Source organism: Oncorhynchus mykiss, chromosome 5, assembly GCF_057628025.1.
Source record: "Oncorhynchus mykiss isolate SJ-2025 chromosome 5, ASM5762802v1, whole genome shotgun sequence".
Taxonomy (NCBI): domain Eukaryota; kingdom Metazoa; phylum Chordata; class Actinopteri; order Salmoniformes; family Salmonidae; genus Oncorhynchus; species Oncorhynchus mykiss.
The window spans coordinates 39,708,941-39,732,995 of record NC_143026.1 but is presented as its reverse complement, the minus strand read 5'-3'; the positions used below and the strand labels follow the sequence as shown (position 1 = coordinate 39,732,995).

Genomic DNA, 24,055 nt, shown 5'->3' with positions numbered 1-24,055 from the left:
CCTGGCTGAGCATTTGAAATGTAACTAAACTCAGCTAAAAAATAAACATCCTCTCACTGTCAACTGTTTATTTTCAGCAAACGTGTGTAAATATTTGTATGAACATAAGATTCAACAACTGAGACATAAACTGAACAAGTTTCACAGACGTGACTAACAGAAATAGAACAATGTGTCCCTGAACAAAGGGGGGGTCAAAATCTAAAAGTAACATTCAGTATCTGGTGTGGCCACCAGCTGCATTAAGTACTGCAGTGCATCTCCTCATGGACTGCACCAGATTTTCCAGTTCTTACTGTGAGATGTTACCCCACTCTTCCACCAAGGCACCTGCAAGTTCCTGGACATTTCTAGGGGGAATGGCCCTAGCCCTCACCCTCTGATCCAACAGGTCCCAGACGTGCTCAATGGGATTGAGATCCGGGCTCTTCGCTGGCCATGGCAGAACACTGCCGTTCCTGTCTGGCAGGAAATCACGCACAGAATGAGCAGTATGGCTGGTGGCATTGTCATGCTGGATGCTCATGTCAGGATGAGCCTGCAGGAAGGGTACCACATGAGGAAGGAGGATGTCTTCCCTGTAACACACAGCGTTGAGATTGCCTGCAATGACGACAAGCTCAGTCCGATGATGCTGTTACACATCGCCCCAGTCCATGACGGACCCTACACCTCCAAATCGATCCCACTCCAGAGTACAGGCCTCAGTGTAACGCTCATTCCTTTGACAATAAACGCTAATCTGACCATCACCCCTGGTGAGACAAAACCGCGCACCGCGACTCGTCAGTGAAGAGCCCTTTTTGCCAGTCCTGTCTGGTCCAGCGACGGTGGGTTTGTGCCCATAGGCGACGTTGTTGCCGGTGATGTCTGGTGAGGGCCTGCCTTACATCACTGATGGAGGGATTGTGTGTTCCTGGTGTAACTCGGGCAGTTGTTGTTGCCATCCTGTACCTGTCCCACAGGTGTTGCTACACGTGGTCTGCCACTGCGAGGACGATCAGCTGTCCGTCCTGTCTCACTGTAGTGCTGTCTTAGGCATCTCACAGTATGGGCATTATAGTTTATTGCCCTGGCCACATCTGCAGTACTCATGCCTCCTTGCAGCATGCAAGGCACGTTCACGCAGATGGTCAGGGACCCTGGGCATCTTTCTTTTGGTGTTTTTCAGAGTCAGTAGAAATCCCTCTTTTTAGAGTCCTAAGTTTTCATAACTGTGACCTTAATTGCCAACCGTCTGTAAGCTGTTTGTGTCTTAATGAACGTTCCACAGATGCATGTTCATTAACTGTTTATGGTTCATTGAACAAGCATGGGAAACAGTGTTTAAACCCTTTAAAATGAAGATCTGTGAAGTTGTGGATTTTTACTAATTATCTTTGAAAGACAGGGTCCTGAAAAAGGGACGTTTCTTTTTTTTTGCTGAGTTTAGTATGGCCTAACCTTTAGAAAATGTATGGGAGTAAAAAAGTACATTTTTTCTTAAGGAAGAAAATATGTACAGATACCCCCAAAAACAATTTAAGTAGTACTTCAAAGTATTTGTTTGTAGATACTTTACACCACTTTCCGTAAACTGACTTGTGCTCAAGGGCCAAAGGGGGCGGGCAGTGAAAAGGATAAGGCAAGCCCACATTTCTATGGAAACGCGTAGGGGTGGGGACTGGGAGGGGCCGCTGCTGATGTTGTTTACAGTTGCAGGTTTTAATATTAACTTTCACGGTAAGTTGCTCGCATCTACAGATAAAGTAGCAAACAAACTTCAGATAATTTGTAATTAGGAAGCTAGAATATCTAAATGTATAGCCAGACTTTATTGCCAACACGGTCATAATGCAAACGACTTGCTAGGCTAGTTTGACCGTTCAGCTAGCAAGCGCCAAGTGACAACTTGAACCTACCTGTTCGTTTTCCCCACTACGCCCTTTTTGTCACATAGCTATCACATAGCTCTAGCTTTATGTTTCATTTATCTTTGTCACCAACGTCACTCAAATACCGTCCCACTACGCCCTTTGTCACATAGCTATGGCATAGCTTTACGTTTCATTTATCATTGTCACCGTCTCTCAAATACTGTACTAGGCATCGAAAATTGAATGTTTTCTGTATCAAATCGAACTGAATGCTTGGAAATCAGTTATGCAAATGCATTTCCCGGCAGCAGGTATCATGGCGGGGACGTCACGACATGATCGGGAGATGGCAGTGAACGCCAAAAAACAGCTGTCTGTGTGCACAGACCCTGTGGAAAGCTTGAGGCTGCAGTGTCTTGCAAGAGGCTCTTCTGGCATCAAGGGTCTGGGCAGGTGAGAGAAAGGACAGTATACTTTTATGTGACGGGCAGAGTAAATAGTTCTTTATCAACTGTTGCCCAGGAGGTCATCAAAATCAAATTAATAGTTTTATTTTATTTGACCTTTTATTTAACTAGGCAAGTCAGTTAAGAACAAATTCTTATTTTCAATGACGGCCTAGGAACAGTGGGTTAACTGCCTTGTTCAGGGGCAGAATGACAAATGTTTGTTGCAGTAGTGATTAACAGGCCAGCTGTATCAAATATGTCACTAGTCAAGCCTGTAAAGTAGCCTGAATTAGTCTAAGGACCTCTCTTGATTAGTTTATAAAATGCAAGGATTGTTTCAGTAATGTAAACTCCAAGAAATACTGTCTGATTTTCTTCAACAGCCAAGTATTTATCTTTTTCCTCTTCTTCAATTGTTTAATTATCTGTCAGAACATTCAAGATAATGGATGATGACAATAACCGTACGCTAGATATGAAGGAGTTTATCAAGGGCCTTAATGACTATGGTGTCCTCATCGAGAAAGAGGAAGCCGTGGCAATGTTTCAGCGTTTTGACCGGGACAACAGTGGATTCATCGACTTCGATGAATTTCTCCTCACTCTCAGGGTAAGTATCGGTGGTAGGGGTAAGCCTCCGAAGTACATGATAACTGTTGAAATGTGATCACACTTACAGTATGCCATTTGTAAACTTTATTTTTGCTTGCAGCCTCCAATGTCCAATGCCAGGAAGGAGGTGATCACGCAGGCCTTTAGGAAGCTGGATAAGACTAATGACGGGGTGATCACTATTGAAGATCTAAGAGGGGTTTACAATGTCAAGTACCACCCCAAATATCAAAACGGGGAATGGACAGAGGAGCAAGTATTCCGCAAATTCCTGGACAGCTTCGACTCTCCTTACGACAAGGACGGACAGGTAATACTGATGACAACGTTGGGTAGAGGTAATAATGGTCTCACCATCATCCACCTCTAATGTAGTGTACACCTATACTGCTCAACTAACAGCCTGTACATTATTCAGTCAGATATGAATGAGATTATAGATTTTCTTATCTAACCTTTATTTAACTAGACAAATCGGTTAAGAACAAATTCTTATTTACAATGACGGCCTACCAAAAGGCAAAAGGCCTCCTGCGGGGACGGGGCCTGCAATTAAAAATGATAATATAGGACAAAACGCACATCACGACAACACAACACTACATAAAGAGAGACCTAAGGCAGCAACACATGACAACACAGCATGGTAGCAACTCAACATGACAACAATATGGTAGCAGCACAAAATATGGTACAAATATTATTGGGCACAGACAGCAGCACAAAGGGCAAGAAGGTAGAGAAAACAATACATCATGCAAGCAACCACAGCTGTCAGTAAGATGTGTCCATGATTGAGTCTTTGCATGAAGAGATTGAGATAAAACTATCCAGTTTGAGTGTTTGTTGCAGCTCGTTCCAGTCGCTAGCTGCCATGAACTGAAAAGAGGAGCAATCTAGGGACGTGTGTGCTTTGGGGACCTTTAACAGAATGTGACTGGCAGAACGGGTGGAGGATGAGGGCTGCAGTAGATATCTCAGATTTGGGGAGTGAGGCCTAACAGGGTTTTATAAATAAGCATCAACCAGTGGGTCTTGCGACGGGTATACAGAGATGACCAGTTTACAGAAGAGTATAGAGTGCAGCGATGTGTCCTATAAGGAGCATTGGTGGCAAATCTGATGGCCGAATGGTAAAGAACATCTAGCCGCTCGAGAGCACCGTTACCTGCCGATCTATAAATTATGTCTCTGTAATCTAGCATGGATAAGATGGTCATCTGAATCAGGGTTAGTTTGGCAGCTGAGGTGAATGGATGATTATGAGACACCTTTCTTAGACTCCTGACATTTACTGCTTATCTATGAAACCATCTTAAACGGTTGTTATCATAAAAGCTACAAACTTGTTCTTGTTGATCATCCTTTCTTATTTCTGGAACACATTTGGTCACACGAGGAGTTCATGAATTCCTATGCAGGTGCGAGTGCCCCCATTGATACGTGTATCTACTTTATTATCATGATGAAAAGTGCCTGGAAACTTAACTAACAGAGGGGGGGGGGCGCAATGCAAATGAGGGTAGCAAAAGGGTGACACCCTCAGCTCTCACACAACCTTGTCTTTCCCTTTCGCCTCTTTGGTGTTCCAGTCCTCCTTATCAGTGCAGTGTGGGTTTTCTGTCTCTATCTGACACTGATGGTATAGGCTGGTTCAGTAAGCTCTGTCTGTCACTTCCTCCCCTTCTGCAGGTCACCAAGGAGGAGTTTCTCAACTACTACTGCGGAGTCAGCGCCTCCATCGATAGTGATGTCTATTTCATTCTCATGATGAAAAATGCATGGAAATTATGAGTTTTAAGCTGATACATTTATGATAATGATTTTTAATGGACAGTTCTTCAAGGTGCTTTCTTAAACTAATATTTCGTTATGGAAATCATGTTGACAAACTAATATTTATAATTTTCCAATGATATGCAAATGGTTATGAATGACTTGTTCATATTTTGTGCAATGTTAAAATATGTATTTCAGTTAGTCACTCTCTCCACAAGCTAACTAACGACATCTAGCTATACAGTGGGGCAAAAAAGTATTTAGTCAGCCACTAATTGTGCAAGATCTCCCACTTAAAAAGATGAGACGGGCCTGTAATTTTCATCATAGGTACACTTCAACTATGACAGACAAAATGAGGGGGAAAACATCCAGAAAATCACATAGGATTTTGTAGGATTTTGAATGAATTTATTTGCAAATTTTGGTGGAAAATAAGTATTTGGTCACCTACAAACAAGCAAGATTTCTGGCTCTCACAGACCTGTAACTTCTTCTTTAAGAGGCTCCTCTGTCCTCCACTCGTTACCTGTATTATTGGCACCTGTTATCAGTATAAAAGACACCTGTCCACAACCTCAAACAGTCACACTCCAAACTCCACTATGGCCAAGACCAAAGAGCTGTCAAAGGACACCAGAAACAAAATTGTAGACCTGCACCAGGCTGGGAAGACTGAATCTGCAATGGGTAAGCAGCTTGGTTGGAAGAAATCAACTGTGGGAGCAATTATTAGGAAATGGAAGACATACAAGACCACTGATAATCTCCCTCGATCTGGGGCTCCACGCAAGATCTCACCCCGTGGGGTCAAAATGATCACAAGAACGGTGTGCAAAAATCACAGAACCACACAGGGGGACCTAGTGAATGACCTGCAGAGAGCTGGGACCAAAGTAACAAAGCCTACCATCAGTAACACACTACGCCGCCAGGGACTCAAATCCTGCAGTGCCAGACGTGTCCCCCTGCTTAAGCCAGTACATGTCCAGGCCCGTCTGAAGTTTGCTAGAGAGCATTTGGATGATCCAGAAGAAAATTGGGAGAATGTCATATGGTCAGATGAAACCAAAATATAACTTATTGGTAAAAACTCAACTCGTTGTGTTTGGAGGACAAAGAATGCTGAGTTGCATCCAAAAAACACCATACCTACTGTGAAGCATGGGGGTGGAAACATCATGCTTTGGGGCTGTTTTTCTGCAAGGGACCATGTTGCCCAGCAGCAGCCCCAAAACATCACTGCTCTAGAGATCATCTGCATGGAGGAATGGGCCAAAATACCAGCAACAGTGTGTGAAAACCTTGTGAAGACTTACAGAAAACGTTTGACCTCTGTCATTACTAACAAAGGGTATATAACAAAGTATTGAGATAAACTTTTATTATTGACCAAATACTTATTTTCCACCATAATTTGCAAATAAATTCATAAAAAATCCTACAATGTGATTTTCTGGATTTTTCTTTCTCATTTTGTCTGTCATAGTTGAAGTGTACCTATGATGAAAATTACAGGCCCGTCTCATCTTTTTTAGTGGGAGAACTTGCACAATTGGTGGCTGACTAAATACTTTTTTGCCCCACTGTATATGTATTGTAGAAAACTGTAGTCCACAGTCTGACGCCTCTATTAGACCGACAGCGTCATTACATACCGTTTTGCATCGCTACCCAACTAAACTGAACGCATGTATATACCATACCATGTTATGCATTACACAGAACGCACTGCAACTGCCTCTGCAACGCTGCAAAGCAAAAGCAGCATTCCTTTGTAAATGAATGTACTTCTGGTGTACCAGATTGTGATTGAGGCGTCAATGTTGGAGTACAACTTCATAAAGACACAGGAAAACCATAGAGATCCCTTTACATTCAGATTGGTTGAGCAGATACAACATGAATGATACATCAAAGTACAGTCATTTCAGGGGATGAGAGCAGAAGAAATTATACTTTTTATTTATTTATTATGCATACACATTTGATCTGTTTTAATAAAATGTTTTAAACAAAATTCAACAACGGTGATTTTTATACAGGAAATGCTGTCACATTTGTCAGTAAAATATACACATTTAAAAAAAAACTGTAATACGGTGAAGCTGAAGACTGTCTAATGCTATGTCTCCCATAACGTGTTCAACAAAATGATCAAGCATTCTGCATTGAAAACGAATGCATGATAGTGCATAGTATAGTAATAGTATAATACATTCAAAGTAAAAAACTACGTACTGGTAACTGCAGGAAATACAATCACGTATGTGCAAAAAAGAAGGAAAAAAACGTGACAAACATTTAGTCAGATAAATTAATCAAACCTTATTTCCATGTTTATGTATACAAATGTGTAGAAGGGTTCAAACCCTGAGGAATTGAATGATACATTCTAGGTTTACTTTGCAGCTGTTGTCATGGTAAAGTAAAGAGTATCTTTGTCAAGGCCATAAGAAGCAGCAGTGTGTATTATAATAATATTAGGCCAGGATATCACCATGGCTCCTCACTATACTATCCTCAGTATAATATACAGAATGGGAAGAAGTGCAAATGCAACAATAATGTATAAAGGAGGGAAAGCTTTGTATTTCAAGTTAGTCAAGTCAAGTTTGCAACTTCCAACAGTTTAATAACACAAGACCTAAGAAATGTAATGAGGATAATAATGAGGATGTCTCCTATCATTTGTAAATAACATGTGCATTGAGTTCTGCTAGTCTCTTGTGATACTGGGAGTCGGTGGATAGTCAGTTTGAGTCACGGTGGATCAAATAGACTTCAAATGAAAGCAGCCGTTAACAAAGTCGCTCAGCGTAATAATGTAATAAGAAGCTATAACCTTGAATAAGCTCTTTCTCTCTACATCTCTCACTGGATCTGATAGAAACTAGACATGGTGACATACACCTCACCTTTGTCTCCTTGCTGAGTAGCGACTAGCCCCTCAGGACCAATGTTACCATCACTGTCGTCTGTCTCCACACTCTCCGTGTCACTCTTCAGGTCCAGGATACCCATGGTGGAGCCACTGCTCCCAGCCCCAAAGTTGGGGTGCTCTCCTGGGGACTCACACCTCAACAGTATGGCCTCCGAACCTCCACTACTGGTGCTATGGCAGGACTTCGTATCCCCATCACACTCCTGAATGAGGTATTGATCTTTGACCTCAGTGAGGTGATGGGCGTTAGAGTCAGGGGTTTGGGCAGTAACGTGCTGCTCCTCGTCCAGCTCCACCAGCTGGATCTTGAGGTCACTGAACACCTCGGGGTTAAAGCTCAGAGGTTGGCCCTGCTGGGTCACAGGAAAGAGACAGGATAAACCAATATCCTTCTAACTCATTATGGACATTATTGTTCCCAATCTAGTGCATATCAGAGGACTTACACTACATAACAAAAAGTATATGTGGACACCTGATTGTTGAACATCTTATTCCAAAATCATGGGCATTAGTATGGAGTTTGTCCCTCCTTTGCTGCCATAACAGCCTCCACTCTTCTGGGAAGGCTTCCCACTAGATGTTGGAACATTGCAGTGTGGACCTGCTTCCATTCAGCCACAAGAGTATTATTGAGGTCGGGCACTGATGTTTGGCGATTAGGCCTGGCTCGCAGTCGGCTTCCAATTCATTCCAAAGCTGTTCGATAGGGTTGAGGTCAGGGCTCTGCAGGCCGGTCAAGTTCTTTCACACCAATCTCGACAAACCATTTATGAATGGAACTTCCTTAATGCATAGGGGCATTGTCATGCTGCAATAGGAAAGGCCCTTCCTCAAACTGTTGCCACAAAGTTGGAAGCACAGAATAGTCTAGAATAGTATTGTATGCTGTAGCGTTAAGATTTCCCTTCATTGGAACTAAGGGGCCTACCCGGACCATTAAAAACCAGCCCCAGACCATTATTCCTCCTCCACCAAACTCTACAGTTGGCACTATGCATTCGGGAAGGTAGTGTTCTCCTGGCATCCGTCAAACCCAGATTTGTCCGTCGGACTGCCAGGTGGTGAAGCATGATTCATCACTCCAGAGAACGTTTCCACTGCTCCAGAGTCCAATGGCGGCAAGCTTTACACCACTCCAGTCGACGCTTGGCATTGCGAGTGGTAATCTTAGGTTTGTGTGCGGCTGATTGGCCATGGAAACCCATTTCATGAAGCTCCTGATGAACAGTTCTTGTGCTTTTGAGTTCTTGTGCTTGTAAGTGCTTTTCTTGAGAGTTTGCAACCGATGCGGCTTAGCACTCGGCTATCCCATTCTATGAGATTGTGTGGCCCACTTTGTGTTCATGAACTGACTTGTTGGAAAGGTGACATCCCATGACGATGCCACGTTGAAAGTCAGTCACTGAGCTCTTCAGTAAGGCCATACTACTGCCAATGTTTGTCTATGGATATTGCATGGTGGTGTGCTGGATTTTATACACGTGTCAGCCATGGGTGTGGCTGAAATAGCCAAATCCACTAATTTGAATAGGTGTCCACATACTTTTGTATGTAGAGTGCATTTGGAAATTATTCAGACCCCTTTTTTTCACATTTTGTTACGTTAGAGCCTTATTCGAAAATAGATGTAATGTTTTTTCCCTCATCAATCTACACACAATACCCCATAATGAGAAACAGAAAACAGGTTTTTAGAAAATGTTGCTAATTTATTTATATACCTTATTTACATAAGTATTCATACCCTTTGATATAAGACTTGAAATTGAGCTCAGGTGCATCCTGTTTCCATTGATCATCCTTGAGATGTTTCTATGACTTGATTGAATTTACCACAGGTGGACTCCAATCGATTGTGCATGATTTGGAAAGGTACACACCTGTCTATAAGGTCCCACAGTTGACAGTGCATGTCTGAGCAAAAACCAAGCCATGAGGTTGAAGGAATTGGCCCTCAAGCTCCAAGACAGGATTGAGGCACAGATCTTGAGAAAGGTAGCAAAAATTTTCTGCAGCATTGAAGGTCCCCAAGAACATTCTTAAACGGAAGAAGTTTGGAACCACCAAGACTCTTCCTAGAGCTGGCCGCCCGGCCAAACTGAGCAACGGAGGGAGAAGGGCCTTGGTCAGTGAGGAGACCAAGAACCCGATGGTCAGTCTGACAGAGCTCCATCTTTGACAGAGCTCCACCTTCCAGAAGGACAACCATCTCTGCAGCACTCCACCAATCAGGCCTTTATGGTAGAGTGGCCAGACTTAAGCCACTACTCAGTAAAAGGCACATGGCAGCCCTCTTAGAGTTTGCCAAAAGGCACCTAAAGGACTCTGACTATGAGAAGCAAGATTCTCTGGTCTGATGGAACCAAGATTGAACTCTTTGGCCTGAATGCCAAGCGTCACGTCTGGAGGAAACCTGGCACCATCCCTACGGTGAAGCGTGGTGGTGGCAGCATCATGCTGTGTGAATGTTTTTCAGCTGCAGGGAAAGATGAAGGGAGCAAACTAAAGGGAGATCCTTGATGAAAACCTGCTCCAGAGCACTCAGGACCTCAGACTGGGGCAAAGGTTCACCTTCCAACAGGACAACGACCCTATGCACACAGTCAAGACAACGCAGGAATGGCTTCAGGACAACTCTCTGAATATCCTTGAGTGTCCCAGACAGAGCCCGGACGTGAACATCTCTGGAGAGACCTGAAAATAGCTTTGCAGCGATGCTCCCCGTCTAACCTGACAGCTTGAGAGGATCTGCAGAGAAGAATGGGAGAAACTCCTCAAATACAGGTGTGCCAAGCTTGTAGCGTCAACACTTGGGGCTGTAATCGCTACCAGAGGTTCTTCAACAAAGTACTGAGTAAAGGGTCTGAATACTTATGTAAATGTAATATTTTAGTATGCTTTGTCATTATGGGGTATTGTGTGTAGATTGATGAGGAAACATATCTTTATTTTTATAAGGCTGTAACGTAACAAAATGTGGAAAAAGTCAATGGGTCAGAATACTTTTAGAATGTACTGTATAGTGTACCTTCATTGGCTCGTACGTCTGGACGATCTGGAGAAGTGTGTGTTTGGGATGTGGAATGCTTGGCCATATGAAGGAATGTATTCTGTGAGGAAAGAGAGACATGAGAGTGGAGGACATGCACACACACACACACACACACACATAGGGGGGGGGGGGGGTGGCTGCCGTCTTATCGGTTCTTAACCAACCATGCTTTGTTGTTTGTTTTTTCACATGTTCGTAACTTGTTTTGTACATAATGTTGCTGCTACCATCTCTTATGACCGAAAAAGGGCTTCAGGACATCAGAACAGCGATTACTCACCTCGAATTGGACGAAGAGTTTTTCTTTATTGAGCCGGACGGGAAGGATATACTACAAACACTCTAACGGACCCTCATCTCCGTCATTCGCTCGAGAAGGTAACAAAGATTTGCGTAAAGAGATCAGGGTGCCTTGTGAGGATCAGGCAACGATCTGCCTTTACCATCCGTCCTGCTAGCTAACGTTCAATCCCTGGAAAATACATGGGCCGAAATGAAAACACGTATTTCCTACCAACAGGACATCAAAAACTGTAATATCTTATGTTTCACGAGTCGTGGCTGAACGATGACATTTAATAACATACAGCTGGCGGGTTATACACTCTATCGGCAGGATAGAACAGAAGCTACTAGTAAGACACGGGGTGTGGGCCTATGCATATATGTAAACAACAGCTGGTGCACGATATCTAAGGAAGTCTCAAGGTTTTGCTCACCTCAGGCAAAGTATATCATTATTAGCTGTAGACCACACTATCTACCTAGAGAGTTTTCATCTGTAATTTTCGTAAATGACTACATACCACCACAGACCGATGCTGGCACTAAAACTGCACTCAATGAGCTGTATAAGGCTGGTCATGGCTCACATCAACACCATTATCCTAGAAACCCTAGACCCACTCCAATTTGCATACTGCACCAACAGATCCACAGATGATGCAATCTCTATTGCACTTCACACTGCCCTTTCACACCCGGATAAAAGGAACACCTATGTGAGAATGCTATTCATTGACTACTGCCGATCCTCAACACCGAGGCCCCTCAGGGGTGCGTGCTCCCCTCCTGTACTTCCATTTCACTCATGACTGCACATCCTGGCACGACTCCAACACCTTCATTAAGTTTGCCGATGACACAACAGTGGTAGGCCTGATCACCGACAACGATGAGACAGCCTATACGGAGAAGGTCAGAGACCTGACCTGACAGGAAAAGGAGGACTGAGCATGCCCCCATTGTCATCGACGGAGCTCTAGTGGAGCAGGTTGAGAGCTTCAAGTTTCTTGGCGTCCACATCACCAACAAACTAACATGGTCTAAGCACACAAACGCAGTCATGAAGAGGGCCCAACAAAACCTATTCCCCCTCAGGAGGCTGAAAATATTTGGCATATGTCATCTGATCCTCAAAAGGTTTTACTGCTGCACCATCGAGAGCATCCTGACACGTTGCATCACTGCCTGGTATGGCAACTGCTCAGCCTCCGACTGCAAGGCACTACAGAGGGTAGTGCGTACAGCCCAGTACATCACCGGGGCCAAGCTTCCTACCATCCAGGACCTCTATACCAGGCGGTGTCAGAGGAAGGCCCTAAAAATGGTCAAAGACTCCAGCCACCTTAGTCATAGACTGTTGTCTCTGCTACCGCACGACAAGTGGCTAATCAAATGGCTACCCAGACTATTTGCACCCCCCCCCCCCCCTTTCTGTGCTGCTGCTACTCTCTTTTATTATTAATGTATAGTCACTTTAATAACTCTACCTATATGTACATATTACCTCAATTACCTCGACACCGGTGCCCCCGCACATTGACTCTGTACCGATACCCCCTGTAAATAGCCCCGCTATTGTTATTTACTGCTGCCCTTTAATGATTTGTTATTCTTATCTCTTACTTTTTTGTAGGTATTTTCTTAACTGCATTGTTGGTTAAGGGCTTGTAAGTATTCCACTCTAATGTTGTATTCGGCGCATGTGACAAATCACATTTGATTTGACACACACACACGCGCGCGCACACACACACACACACACACACACACACACACACACACACACACACACACACACACACAAAAGATGATTTGCAGAGGAAAAGGAGACCAATTTAATACTCACTGTATTCTCCAGAAAATACTAACTGCCAAGGTGACCAGAAGCAGAGCAAAAATGGCCACGATGAGTGAGTAGGACAGCATCTGGACATCTGTCTTTGTCTCTGTAGGGGAGGGGAGAGAGAACGAGAGCAGAGACGATGCATGTGACTCCCATTTCCTCTACCCTCTATCACTTCCAACTGCACAGTCTCGATATCATACTATACTTTTAAGACGCGTAAGTATATATATTTGTTTTTACCTTCGTCTGTTCTGAAACTGAGAGGGACACTCCATTCACTCCAGCTCCCTTCAAAGTACCCCCCGTTTGGCTTGGCTCGAACCTTGACGTGATACTCTGTGTTCTTATGGAGGTACTCGTCCCCCTCGATGATCAGAGGCTGATAGGTTATGCTATGAAACTATGAACAGGGGACACCGTAACAGAAGAACAAGACAGAAATTGTGTTCATAGAATATACTGTACTATACAGAGTAACTACAGTGTTGCGAAATAATCATTATGTCGGAATTAAAGTGAAATATATATCATATAGTTAAGCGTTTGCATTCAAAAATCCAAGAAAAATAGGTGTTTGGCTACTGTACCAGAGTATTTTTGACACTCCAGATGTGAAATTGGAACAGTTGATTGCGGGGTTTCAGGTAATCGTTTAGGTATGGATTCCCAATGTAAATAAGAGCCCGGTTGGAGCTCCCCAGAAATGTGACATTCACCACCCAAGGACTCATGGGTTTAACTAAACCATAAAGATGAACAAGAAACAGAGGATAAGTGTTAAGGGCAATTGATGAAGGAGACAACTAAGGACTATCAATTGATGGAAGATGTCATGTAAAAACTGTAATTCAAACCATAGTGTCTTCACTGATATTTTCAACCTCTCCCTGACCCACTCTGTAATACCTACAAGTTTCAAGCACACCATAGTCCCTGTGCCCAAGACCACCAAGGTAAACTGCCTAAATGACTATTGCCCCATAGTGCTCACATCTGTAGCCTTGAAATGCTTTGAAAGGTTGGTCACATCAACACCATCACCCCAGACACTCTGGACCCACTCCAATTCGCATACCGCCCCAACAGGTCCACAGATGACTCCATTTATATTGCATTCCACACTGCCCTTTCCCAGCTGGACAAAAGGAACACCTATGTGAGAATGCTGTTTATTAACTACAGCTCAGCGTTCAACCCCATAATTCCCTCCAAACTCATCACTAAGCTAAAGACCCTGGGACTTAACACCTCCCTCTGCAACTGGATCCTGGACTACCTGATGTGCCACCCCCAGGTGGTGAGGGTAGGCAACAACACATCCGCCACGCTGACCCTCAACACGGGGGCCCCTCGTGTGTGCTTAGTCCCCTCCTGTACTCCCTGTTCACCCATGACTGCGGTGATAGGCCTGATAACCGATGACAATGAGACTATAGGGAGGAGGTCAGAGACCTGGCAGTGTGGTGCCAGGACAACAACCTCTTCCTCAATGTCAAAGATGCTGATCGCGGATTACAGGAAACAGAGGGCCAAGCACGCCCCCATCCACATCGACAGGGCTGCAGTGGAGCAGGTCGAGAGCTTAAAGTTCCTCGGTGTCCACATCACTAAGAAATGATCATGGTCCACACACACCAACACAGTCATGAAGAGGGCATGACAATGCCTCTTCCCACTCAGGAAGCTGAAAAGATTTGACATGGGCCCTCGGATCCTCAAGAAGATAATTATACAGCTGCACCATTGAGAGCATCTTGACTGGCTGCATCACAGCTTGGTATGGCAACTGCTTGGCATCTGACCGCAAGGCGCTACAGAGGGTAGTGCGTACGGCCCAGTACATCCCTGAGGCCGAGCTCTCTGCCATCCAAGACCTCTATAGCAGGTGGTGTCAGAGGTAGGCCTTAAAAATTGTCAGACTCCAGCCATCCAAGTCATAGACTGTTCTCTCTACTACCGCATGGCAAACACTACCGATGCACCAAGTCTGGAACCAACAGGACCCTGAATAGCTTCTACCTCCAAGCCATAAGACTGCTAAGTAATTAGTTAAAAAGATAACCACTAGGCCTCCCGAGTGGCGCAGCGGTCTAAGGCACTGTATTGCAGTGCTTGAGGCGTCACTACAGACCGAGGGTTTGATCCCAGTCGCAGTCGAGGCGGCGCACAATTGGCGTCCGGGTTAGGGGAGGGTTTGGCCACCCGGGATGTCCTTGTCCCATCGCTCTATAGCGGCCTGGGCGCATGCACGCTGATGCACGCTCTCGACCTTCATCTCTCCCGAGTCAATACGGAAGTTGCAGCTATAGGACAAGACTGTAACTACCAATTGGATATCCCGATATTGGGGTAAAAAAATTAAAACTAAAGATGACCAATAGCTACCCGGACTATTTGCATTGACACTTTTTTCACTAACTCTTTTGACTCAACACATACGTTGCTGGTACTGTTTATTATCTATGTTGCCTAGTCACTTTATCCCTACCTACAATACCAGTCAAAAGTTTGGACACACCTACTCATTCAATGGTTTTTATTTATTTATACCAATTTTCTATATTGTAGAATAATAGTGAACACATCAAAATTATGAAATAACAAACAAGAAATCATGTAGTAACCAAAAAAGTGTTAAACAAATCAAAATATATTTTATATTTCAGATTCTTCAATGTAGCCACCCTTTGCCTTGATGACAGCTTTGTACACTCTTGGCATTCTCTCAACCAGCTTCATGAGGAATGCTTTTCCAACAGTCTTGAAGGAGTTACCACATATGCTGAGCACTTGTTGGCTGCTTTTCCTTCACTCTGCGGTCCAACTCATCCCAAACCATCTCAATTGGGTTGAGGTCGGGTGATTGTGGAGGCTAGGTCATCTGATACAGCACCATCACTCTCCTTCTTGGACAAATAGCCCTCCCACAGCCTGGAGGTGTGTTTTGGGTCATTGTCTTGTTGAAAAACAAATGATAGTCCCACTCAGCACAAAACAGATGGGATGGCGTATCGCTGCAGAATGCTGTGGTAACCTTGCTGGTTATGTGTGCCTTGAATTCTAAATATATCACTGACACTGTCACCAGCAAAGCACCCCCACACCATCACATCTCCTCCTCCATGCTTCACGGTGGGAACTACACATGCAGAGATTATCCGTTCACCTTCTCTGCATCTCACAAGGACACGGTGGTTGGAAACAAAAATCTCAAATTTGGACTCATCAGACCAAAGGACAGATTTCCACCGGTCTAATGTCCATTGGTCGTGTTTCCTGGCCCAAGCAAGTCTCTTCTTCTTATTGGTGTCCTTTAGTAGTGGTTTCTTTGCAGCAATTCGACCATGAAGGCTTGATTCACACAGTCGTCTCTGAATAGTTGATGTTGAGATGTGTCTGTTACTTTGTAACTCTGTGAAGCATTTAATTGTGCTGCAATTTCTGAGGCTGGTAACTCTAATGAACTTATCCTCTGCAGCAGAGGTAACTCTGGGTCTTTCTTTCCTGTGGCGTTCCTCATGAGAGCCAGTTTCATCATAGCGCTTGATGGTTTTTGAGACTGCACTTGAAGAAACCTTCAAAGTTGTTGACATTTTCCTGATTGACTGACCTTCATGTCATAAAGTAATGATGGACTGTCGATTTCTCTTGGCTTATTTGAGATGTTCTTGCCATAATATGGACTTGGTCTTTTAACAAATAGGGCTATCTTCTGTATTCCACCCCTACCTTGTCACAACACAACTGATTGGCTCAAAAGCATTAAGAAGGGAAGAAATTCCACAAATTAACTTTAAACAAGGTGCACCTGTTAATTTAAATGCATGCCAAGAATGATTTTGATGTCTTCACCATTATTCTACAATGTAGAAAATAGTAAAAAATAAAGAAAAACCCTTGATGAGTAGTTGTGTCCAAACTTTTGACTGGTACTGTGTATGAACATACAGTATCTGCCTCAATGACCTCGTGCCCCTGCACATTGACTCGGTACTAGTACCCGTGAGTATAGCCAAGTTACCGTTACTCATTGTGTATTTATTCCTCGGCATTATTTTTCTATAAAATATATTTTTTTAACTCTGCATTTTTGGAAAACTATCCATAAGTAAGTATTTCACTGTTGGTCTACACCTGTTGTTTAACTTACTTATTTTTGCCAAGAGGATTGTTTTCCAAAATGTGCTGCCTCCTTTCAATTGAATGGTGAGATTACATGGTGACAGTGTGTCCAGGTTCGTAAATGTGACATCATTCCCCTTCTCTGTTAGACAGCGTTGCTCACCAATGCGCTTGCTGTAGCTGTAAACACAATATTCATAAAATCAGATTCAGGGAATCATTTCCTAGTCCAGCTGAGGATTTTACACATTTGGATATCTGTATACGCAGTAAGGGTGGAGTTCTTCTACCCATGATTTATGTCCTATGTATTGTACAAGCTCCTAACTAACATAGCTGATGTTCAGTGGTCTTCTAGAAGGTTCATTACCAAAGAGTCATGGCTTTTACGTCCTCTATTTCATCATCCCCGTTGTCATCATCAAGGTAGCAGGTTAGGGTGTTTGGTGACGACACACTTAGATGAGAAGTGCAGAGTATTCTGGGTTCTGGGAGGGAAAGGAAAGGAAATAATTAAAGCAGTTTAGATGAGGTCAACAGCAGCGAATCCAGATACATTTTGGTATGGAGTGAGAAATAACTGTCAATGATGCACCAGCACTGTATTTTTGGACACAAACGTTGCAGTGAATGTAAATCATTCTTAAAGAGAATTAAAATAACTCTTCAAGAGAAAAGGCAGCTCACCATTGTCAGCCCATTCTCTTCCACTTTGAGAGTGCACCAGAACCGGGAGAAAGAGTAGGGCAATCCACAGGCTGTATGCCATTTTTTTTACAAAGGTGTCGCACTAACGTAAGATGTAGTGGCCCCACATACAGTGGTGTTAGACTAGGGCACACACGCACAAGGAACTCAAAGTGATGTCTCAGCTGTCTCAATGAAATGTCAGTATAAATATCACAGAGGAGAGCAGAAAAGAGCGAGAGAGAGAGAGAGAGTGGTAGGAAGAGGGAGTGGCAGAGAGAGGGAGAGAGGGTGGGGGCAGAGAAAGGTTTTTTGGGTCCATATGCCTTACCGGATACGTTTATGCAATTGTCAGGTTATATTCTATATTCTGTAATATCCCTGAGAGTAGTATGGATACTCATCCAGTTGTCGGGTTATATTCTATATTCTGTAATATCCCTGAGAGTAGTATGGATACTCATCCAGTTGTCAGGTTATATTCTATATTCTGTAATATCCCTGAGAGTAGTATGGATACTCATCCAGTTGTCGGGTTATATTCTTCTGCTATTGACGGGCTAACCCTAACTTCAAGATTTGTATTACCATTGTTTATTTTCAGCACATCACTCTCAGTGATATCACGGGGTCAGTATTTCAAGGTTTATCTAGCCAGGTCACATTCCTGTATGTGAATTTCAGATAGAAAACATTCTCACAGAAACAACTAAGAAAAGGGGAGGTGTTGGGTGCCTATTTGTTCAGTGCTCCAAGCATTAACATATGTTTGCTGTTATGGAGACCTTGTATATTTACACAAACAGAAGAATATATAATTGTCTTACTTTCAAACACTTGTGTTTTCACATAGTGTAAGGACCTAGTCATTTGAATATTAGAATACTTTTCAGCTGTCTTTACTATTGTGCAACAACCTGTGCATTTACTAATGTGCAACAACCTGTGCATTTACTATCGTGCAACAACCTCTGCATTTACTATTGTGCAACAACCTGTGCATTTACTATTGTGCAACAACCTGCGCATTTACTATCACGCAACAACCTGTGCTGCGTGCATTTAACAAGAAGACAGTCTTCCTCTCCATGTACCAACAACCATGAAGAGAAAAACAAACCAGTAACCTACAAACCACTTCCTGTCAACTCAAATTAACTGGTTTGGTTTCAAATGAGGCCAGAATGTACTCAACTTACTCAACACTAACCGTATCACTGAACAAAAGTTTGAGTTTGAATAATTCTTCACAATCGATATATCCTTCATTGCTTGCCAAAATATAACAATATAAAATCAGAAAAAGGAGTTTACCATTACAGGATGTTGTGAGGATGACTTGACACACTTGTTTCAACAGTTTCTTGTATTACATTGACAAGGTTCCATTGCATTTGTGGTATGTGTCCTGTAACTTGACAGTAAAGAAAATCCCCTTACTGATATAATTTCCCCACATTTTCCTGTTATGTCTAGAGACCAACCTAACTACCTAACTAAGTAAAAAATATAAATAGTAAAGTACAGACCCCAAAAAACTACTTAAGGTATTCAAGGTATTTTTACTTAAGTACTTTACACCATTGGACACACGCATACTCATACACACGCTAGCACACACATACACTACTGTTCAAAAGTTTGGGGTCACTTAGAAATGTCCTTGTTTTTGAAAGAAAAGCAAATTTTTTGTCCATTAAAATAACATCAAATTGATCAGAAATACAGCGTAGACATTGTTAATGTTGTAAATGACTAATGTAGCTGGAAACGGCAGATTTTTTTATGGAATATCTACATAGGCATACAGAGACCCATTATGAGCAACCATCACTCCTGTGTTCCAATGGCACGTTGTGTTAGCTAATCCAAGTTTAGCATTTTAAAAGTCTAATTGATCATTAGAAAACCCTTTTTGCAATTATGTTAGCACAGCTGAAAACTGTTGTTCTGATTTAAAGAAACAATAAAACTGGCCTTCTTTAGACGAGTTGAGTATCTGGAGCAGCAGCATTTGTAGGTTCGATGACAGACTCAAAATGGCCAGAAACTACCTTTCTTCTGAAACTCGTCAGTCTATTCCATGCAAGAAATTGCCAAGAAACTGAAGATCTCGTACAACGCTGTGTACTACTCACTTCACAGAACAGCACAAACTGTCTCTAACCAGAATAGAAAGAGTAGGAGGCCCCGGTGCACAACTGAGCAAGAGGACAAGTACATTAGAGTGCCTAGTTTGAGAAACAGACGCCTCACAAGTCCTCAACTATCAGCGTCATTAAATAGTACCTGCAAAACACCGGTCTCAACATCAACAGTGAAGAGGCGACTCCGGGATGCTGGCCTTCTAGGCAGAGTTCCTCTGTCCAGTGTCTGTGTTCTTTTGTCCATCTTAATCTTTTCTTTTTATTGGCCAGTCTGAGATATGGATTTGTCTTTGCAACTCTGCCTAGAAGGACAGCATCCCGGAGTCGCCTCTTCACTAAGTGACCCCAAACTTTTGAATGGTAGTGTACATTGTAGTATTGTTGTGTGGATACTCATCCAATATCCAGGTTATATTCTTCTGCTATTGACGGGCTAATCCTAACTTCAAGATTTGTATTATCATTGTTTTTTATTTTCTTGTAATGTAGTGAAGTAAAAGTAGTTAAAAAATATAAATAGTATAGTACCGATACCACAAAAAAACTACTTAAGTAGCATTTCAAAGTATTTTTACTTGAGTTCTTTACACCACTGGACACACGCATAAACATGCACTCTACACACACGTACATTGTATTATTGTTGTATGATGGTATTGTAGATATGTAGTGGTGTAATAATGTTATATGATGTACTGTTTTATCTTTTGTGTGATGTAAGTGCTTTAATGTGGTTGGATCCCTTAGCAGCAGCTAATGGGGATCCCTAATAAATAAATAAAATACCTAATGTGTTTATCAGGATTTAACATTAGAGAGAATAACAACCTAGATCTGGAGGATTGGAGGGAAGGTGATGGATCTGTGTGTGTTTTTGGTACCTGCGGGTGCCCGTGGGTGGAAGGTAGATGTTGGTGTGAGCGAATGCGTCTGTGGGTGGCAGCTGTGGTTCTGATGCTGAGTTTGATGTAGAAGAAAGATTTTAAAAATATGTAGGGGAAGGGGAAGAATCCTATTCCTCTCGACACTCATTGGCTTTTGCACTGTTTACATTGAGGGGCCACATCTTACAAGAGATTACAAAGCAGGATCAAGGAGTTGGCCAGCTAACTTGCCTAAATATTCAGAAATGACTGTTTTTGAAAGATAAGATTGAAATAGGCATGGTCTAATTGACTCAACAACCACAAACACATACAGTGGGGAGAACAAGTATTTGATACACTGCCGATGTTCCTACTTACAAAGCATGTAGAGGTCTGTAATTTGTATCATAGGTACACTTCAACTGTGAGAGACGGAATCTAAAACAAAAATCCAGAAAATCACATTGTATGATTTTTAAGTAATTAATTAGCATTTTATTGCATGACATAAGTATTTGATACATCAGAAGACCCAGCCACAACCCATCTTCAATGCTCTTACTGAGGGAAGGAGGTTGTTGGCCAAGATCTCGCGATACATGGCCCCATCCATCCTCCCCTCAATACGGTGCAGTCGTCCTGTCCCCTTTGCAGAAAAGCATCCCCAAAGAATGATGTTTCCACGGTTGGGATGGTGTTCTTGGGGTTGTACTCATCCTTCTTCTTCCTCCAAACCCAGCGAGAGGAGATAAGACCAAAAAGCTCTATTTTTGTCTCATCAGACCACATGAGCTTCTCCCATTCCTCCTCTGGATCATCCAGATGGTCATTGGCAAACTTCAGACAGGCCTGGACATGCGCTGGCTTGAGCAGGTCTCTTCAGGTCATTGACCAGGTCCTGCCGTGTAGTTCTGGGCTGATCCCTCACCTTCCTCATGATCATTGATGCCCCACGAGGTGAGATCTTGCATGGAGCCCCAGACCGAGGGTGATTGACCGTCATCTTGAACTTCTTCCATTTTCTAATAATTGCGCCAACAGTTGTTGCCTTCTCACCAAGCTGCTTGCCTATTGTCCTGTAGCCCATCCCAGCCTTGTGCAAGTCTACCATTTTAACCCTGATGTCCTTACACAGCTCTCTGGTCTTGGCCATTGTGGCAACGTGGAGTCTGTTTGATTGAGTGTGTGGACAGGTGTCTTTTATACAGGTAACGAGTTCAAACAGGTGCAGTTAATACAGGTAATGAGTGGAGAACAGGAGGGCTTCTTAAAGAAAAACTAACAGGTCTGTGAGAGCTGGAATTCTTACTGGTTGGTAGGTGATCAAATACTTATGTCATGCAAATTAATTACTTAAAAATCATACAATGTGATTTTCTGGATTTTTGTTTTAGATTCCGTCTCTCACCGTTGTAGTGTACCTATGATAAAAATTACAGACCTCTACATGCTTTGTAAGTAGGAAAACCTGCAAAATCGGCAGTGTATCAAATACTTGTTCTCCCCACTGTAGCTGTTTATCAAAGCCTGTGATTGCCTGTGTTACACTGATACCTGCATTAGGGAAGGGGAGATGGTTATGAGAAGGGTCAAAGGTTAGTTAACACTTGCCTAGCAGCACACCATTCTCTACAATGCGTCGTAAAGCCTGGTTGGTACACATCTGATTCTACGGAGTTCAGAGGAACCAACCAGCCTGCCCCGCCTTGCCTGAAACCACAAGCTGGCGGCATTATCTCTACACTCATCTCACAAACATCATCTGCTGTGGTTTTATACCACATGGTTTTATAGAGCTCCACAAGGCCTGGGGAACTGTTCTCTCGTCTGTTTTGTAGTCTCTCGGGGGTGTCTAAATCCTCATCCTTTGACTGAGTGTTGAGACTACTTAGTGCTTGTGGGTAAAGGATGATGCATGGTCCCTGTGTGCTGGTGAAAAGAGTCTGTAGTAATGTATTGAAAAGCAACCGCAAAAACCTAAAAAATATCACATAATTAAAGAGCAACTGTCCCTAAAAAGCTACTTTTCATTTTGAAAATGGCCTATGTGGCATCAATATGAAACATGTATTCTTGTGTAAAAATTGACTACAATGTGCAAATAGGATAATTTGTCATAAAGTCAACCTCGTCCAAAACTGAGATTTGAGAGATGATATGATAAAATGGTATGTTACTGAATGAAGGGTACCGTAACAGTTTTCCTTGGGTTGGGTTTATTTTAATCCTGCTCAGATGCCCACAGCTGGCAGCACCCAAGTAATCATACATTTGAAGCGCAGCAGCATTGGACTCGATTGTAATGCCCATGGTCAATTTGGTTGTACATTCAACATCCCTATGGGGCAAGTTAGGCCCCATCAGTAAAGGATATACAAGGAACAATATATTAAAAGGTCAATAGCTCCAAATTTCAATGACTTAACCTCAAACTAACTAAATTGTAGAAATTCATTTTCAAATATTTAAAGCATTTATTGAGACAACTAATAGATGTGCAACATTAAAATATTGTCTCATTTACATTGTGTAATTTTATTGACGGTCCCAAACTAGCCTCAGATATCGTATATCCAAAGTCAAACCTATTTTGCCAGTGCACACCAGCCGGCTGGTGCTAATTGGTTAAATGATTTGGCTAAGTTTTCCCACCTGCAAACACACACAGGATACACCCACATCAAACCACACACCGAAACCGACTCACTTTGAATTCAGTATGAATTCAGCATTTCTTAATTAAACAAATCTAAAACAAGGTCAAATCAGGAAGTGCAGTCGACCTTTAAAGATGCACTCCAGGATCTTAAGCACAATAAATTTGTAACATCATATGAATATAAATATATACAGTATATATTTTTTAGCCCGACGTAGCATATCATACGAAATGGATGACATGGTACACAAAAAACAGGGACCACTATTGACTCATGAGCAGCACTTTCAGAACTACTGGCTGAAATTATACAAAAGTTTGAGAGTGCATCTTTAACCAAACACAATTAAAACATCCCCATCAAGCATGTAAACAGATTCAGTAAAGTGCTGCTTAAGCCACCTCTGACCTCAACCTTCAGATATATCCTCCACCTCCACTATGAAGGCACACTGTGAGCTCATACTACTATTGTTTGGCTCATTTCCAGTGAAGCCACACCAAAATAAGCAACTCTTTGAACCTATGTCTGTGGCAGCCACATGAATCTCTCCGCTGCACAGCAACTCTGAGAGCTTCCTGCTTCCTTTTGCTTGTTTCTCTAACCAAGGTTGCACTCAACATCAACAAACTGTTTTGCAATATTCTGTAACAAAGGTAGACCTGGTTGCAGAGGTAACTAAGTGTTTTTGCCTATAAAACTCAACTGAATGACTTTCACCTGCATATCTTTTGACTAATTGGTCAA

At 42.7% G+C, this 24,055-nt stretch overlaps 2 protein-coding genes across 6 annotated transcripts; one reads left to right on the top strand and one right to left on the bottom strand.

Moving 5' to 3' along the window:
• The first annotated feature begins 1,640 nt into the window (after positions 1–1,640).
• On the top strand, positions 1,641–6,721 carry capslb (calcyphosine-like b). Of its 2 annotated transcripts, none has more exons than XM_021602800.3 (5): positions 1,641–1,722; positions 2,165–2,309; positions 2,738–2,915; positions 3,018–3,227; positions 4,610–6,721. In XM_021602800.3, exons 1-5 carry the CDS (start codon positions 1,641–1,643, stop codon positions 4,709–4,711), a joined length of 717 nt encoding a protein of 238 aa, XP_021458475.3. In that variant the 3' UTR covers positions 4,712–6,721. The 2 variants fall into 2 exon arrangements, with proteins under 2 accessions (XP_021458475.3, XP_021458476.3); XM_021602801.3 differs by having other exon boundaries at positions 1,647–1,722; positions 2,168–2,309.
• On the bottom strand, positions 6,635–17,865 carry il7r (interleukin 7 receptor). Of its 4 annotated transcripts, none has more exons than XR_016496050.1 (9): positions 17,636–17,862; positions 17,319–17,436; positions 16,977–17,128; positions 13,414–13,565; positions 13,067–13,226; positions 12,827–12,926; positions 10,976–11,167; positions 10,672–10,753; positions 6,635–7,993 (listed from the first exon to the last, which is right to left on the bottom strand). XR_016496050.1 is itself a non-coding variant. In XM_021602798.3 (8 exons), exons 1-8 carry the CDS (start codon positions 17,715–17,717, stop codon positions 7,571–7,573), a joined length of 1,266 nt encoding a protein of 421 aa, XP_021458473.2. In that variant the 5' UTR covers positions 17,718–17,865; the 3' UTR covers positions 6,635–7,570. The 4 variants fall into 4 exon arrangements, 2 of the variants coding, with proteins under 2 accessions (XP_021458473.2, XP_021458472.2); XR_016496049.1 differs by lacking the exon at positions 10,976–11,167 and adding an exon at positions 9,388–10,391 and having other exon boundaries at positions 6,635–7,990; XM_021602798.3 differs by lacking the exon at positions 10,976–11,167 and having other exon boundaries at positions 6,635–7,990; positions 17,636–17,865.
• Positions 17,866–24,055: the final 6,190 nt, after the last annotated feature.

What these genes read in the sequence shown, in the direction of transcription:
- capslb (XM_021602800.3), top strand. Translation starts at nt 1,641, where the DNA reads ATGGAAACGCGTAGGGGTGGGGACTGGGAGGGGCCGCTGCTGATGTTG. An exon ending in TTTTAATATTAACTTTCACG is followed by an intron (nt 1,723 to 2,164) that starts GTAAGTTGCTCG and finishes ATTTCCCGGCAG; the next exon opens with CAGGTATCATGGCGGGGACG. An exon ending in AATTTCTCCTCACTCTCAGG is followed by an intron (nt 2,916 to 3,017) that starts GTAAGTATCGGT and finishes TTTTGCTTGCAG; the next exon opens with CCTCCAATGTCCAATGCCAG.
- il7r (XM_021602797.3), bottom strand. Translation starts at nt 17,717, where the DNA reads ATGGCATACAGCCTGTGGATTGCCCTACTCTTTCTCCCGGTTCTGGTG. An exon ending in GTAAAAGCCATGACTCTTTG is followed by an intron (nt 17,129 to 17,318) that starts GTAATGAACCTT and finishes TTGTGTTTACAG; the next exon opens with CTACAGCAAGCGCATTGGTG. An exon ending in GGAGTGTCAAAAATACTCTG is followed by an intron (nt 13,227 to 13,413) that starts GTACAGTAGCCA and finishes CCCTGTTCATAG; the next exon opens with TTTCATAGCATAACCTATCA.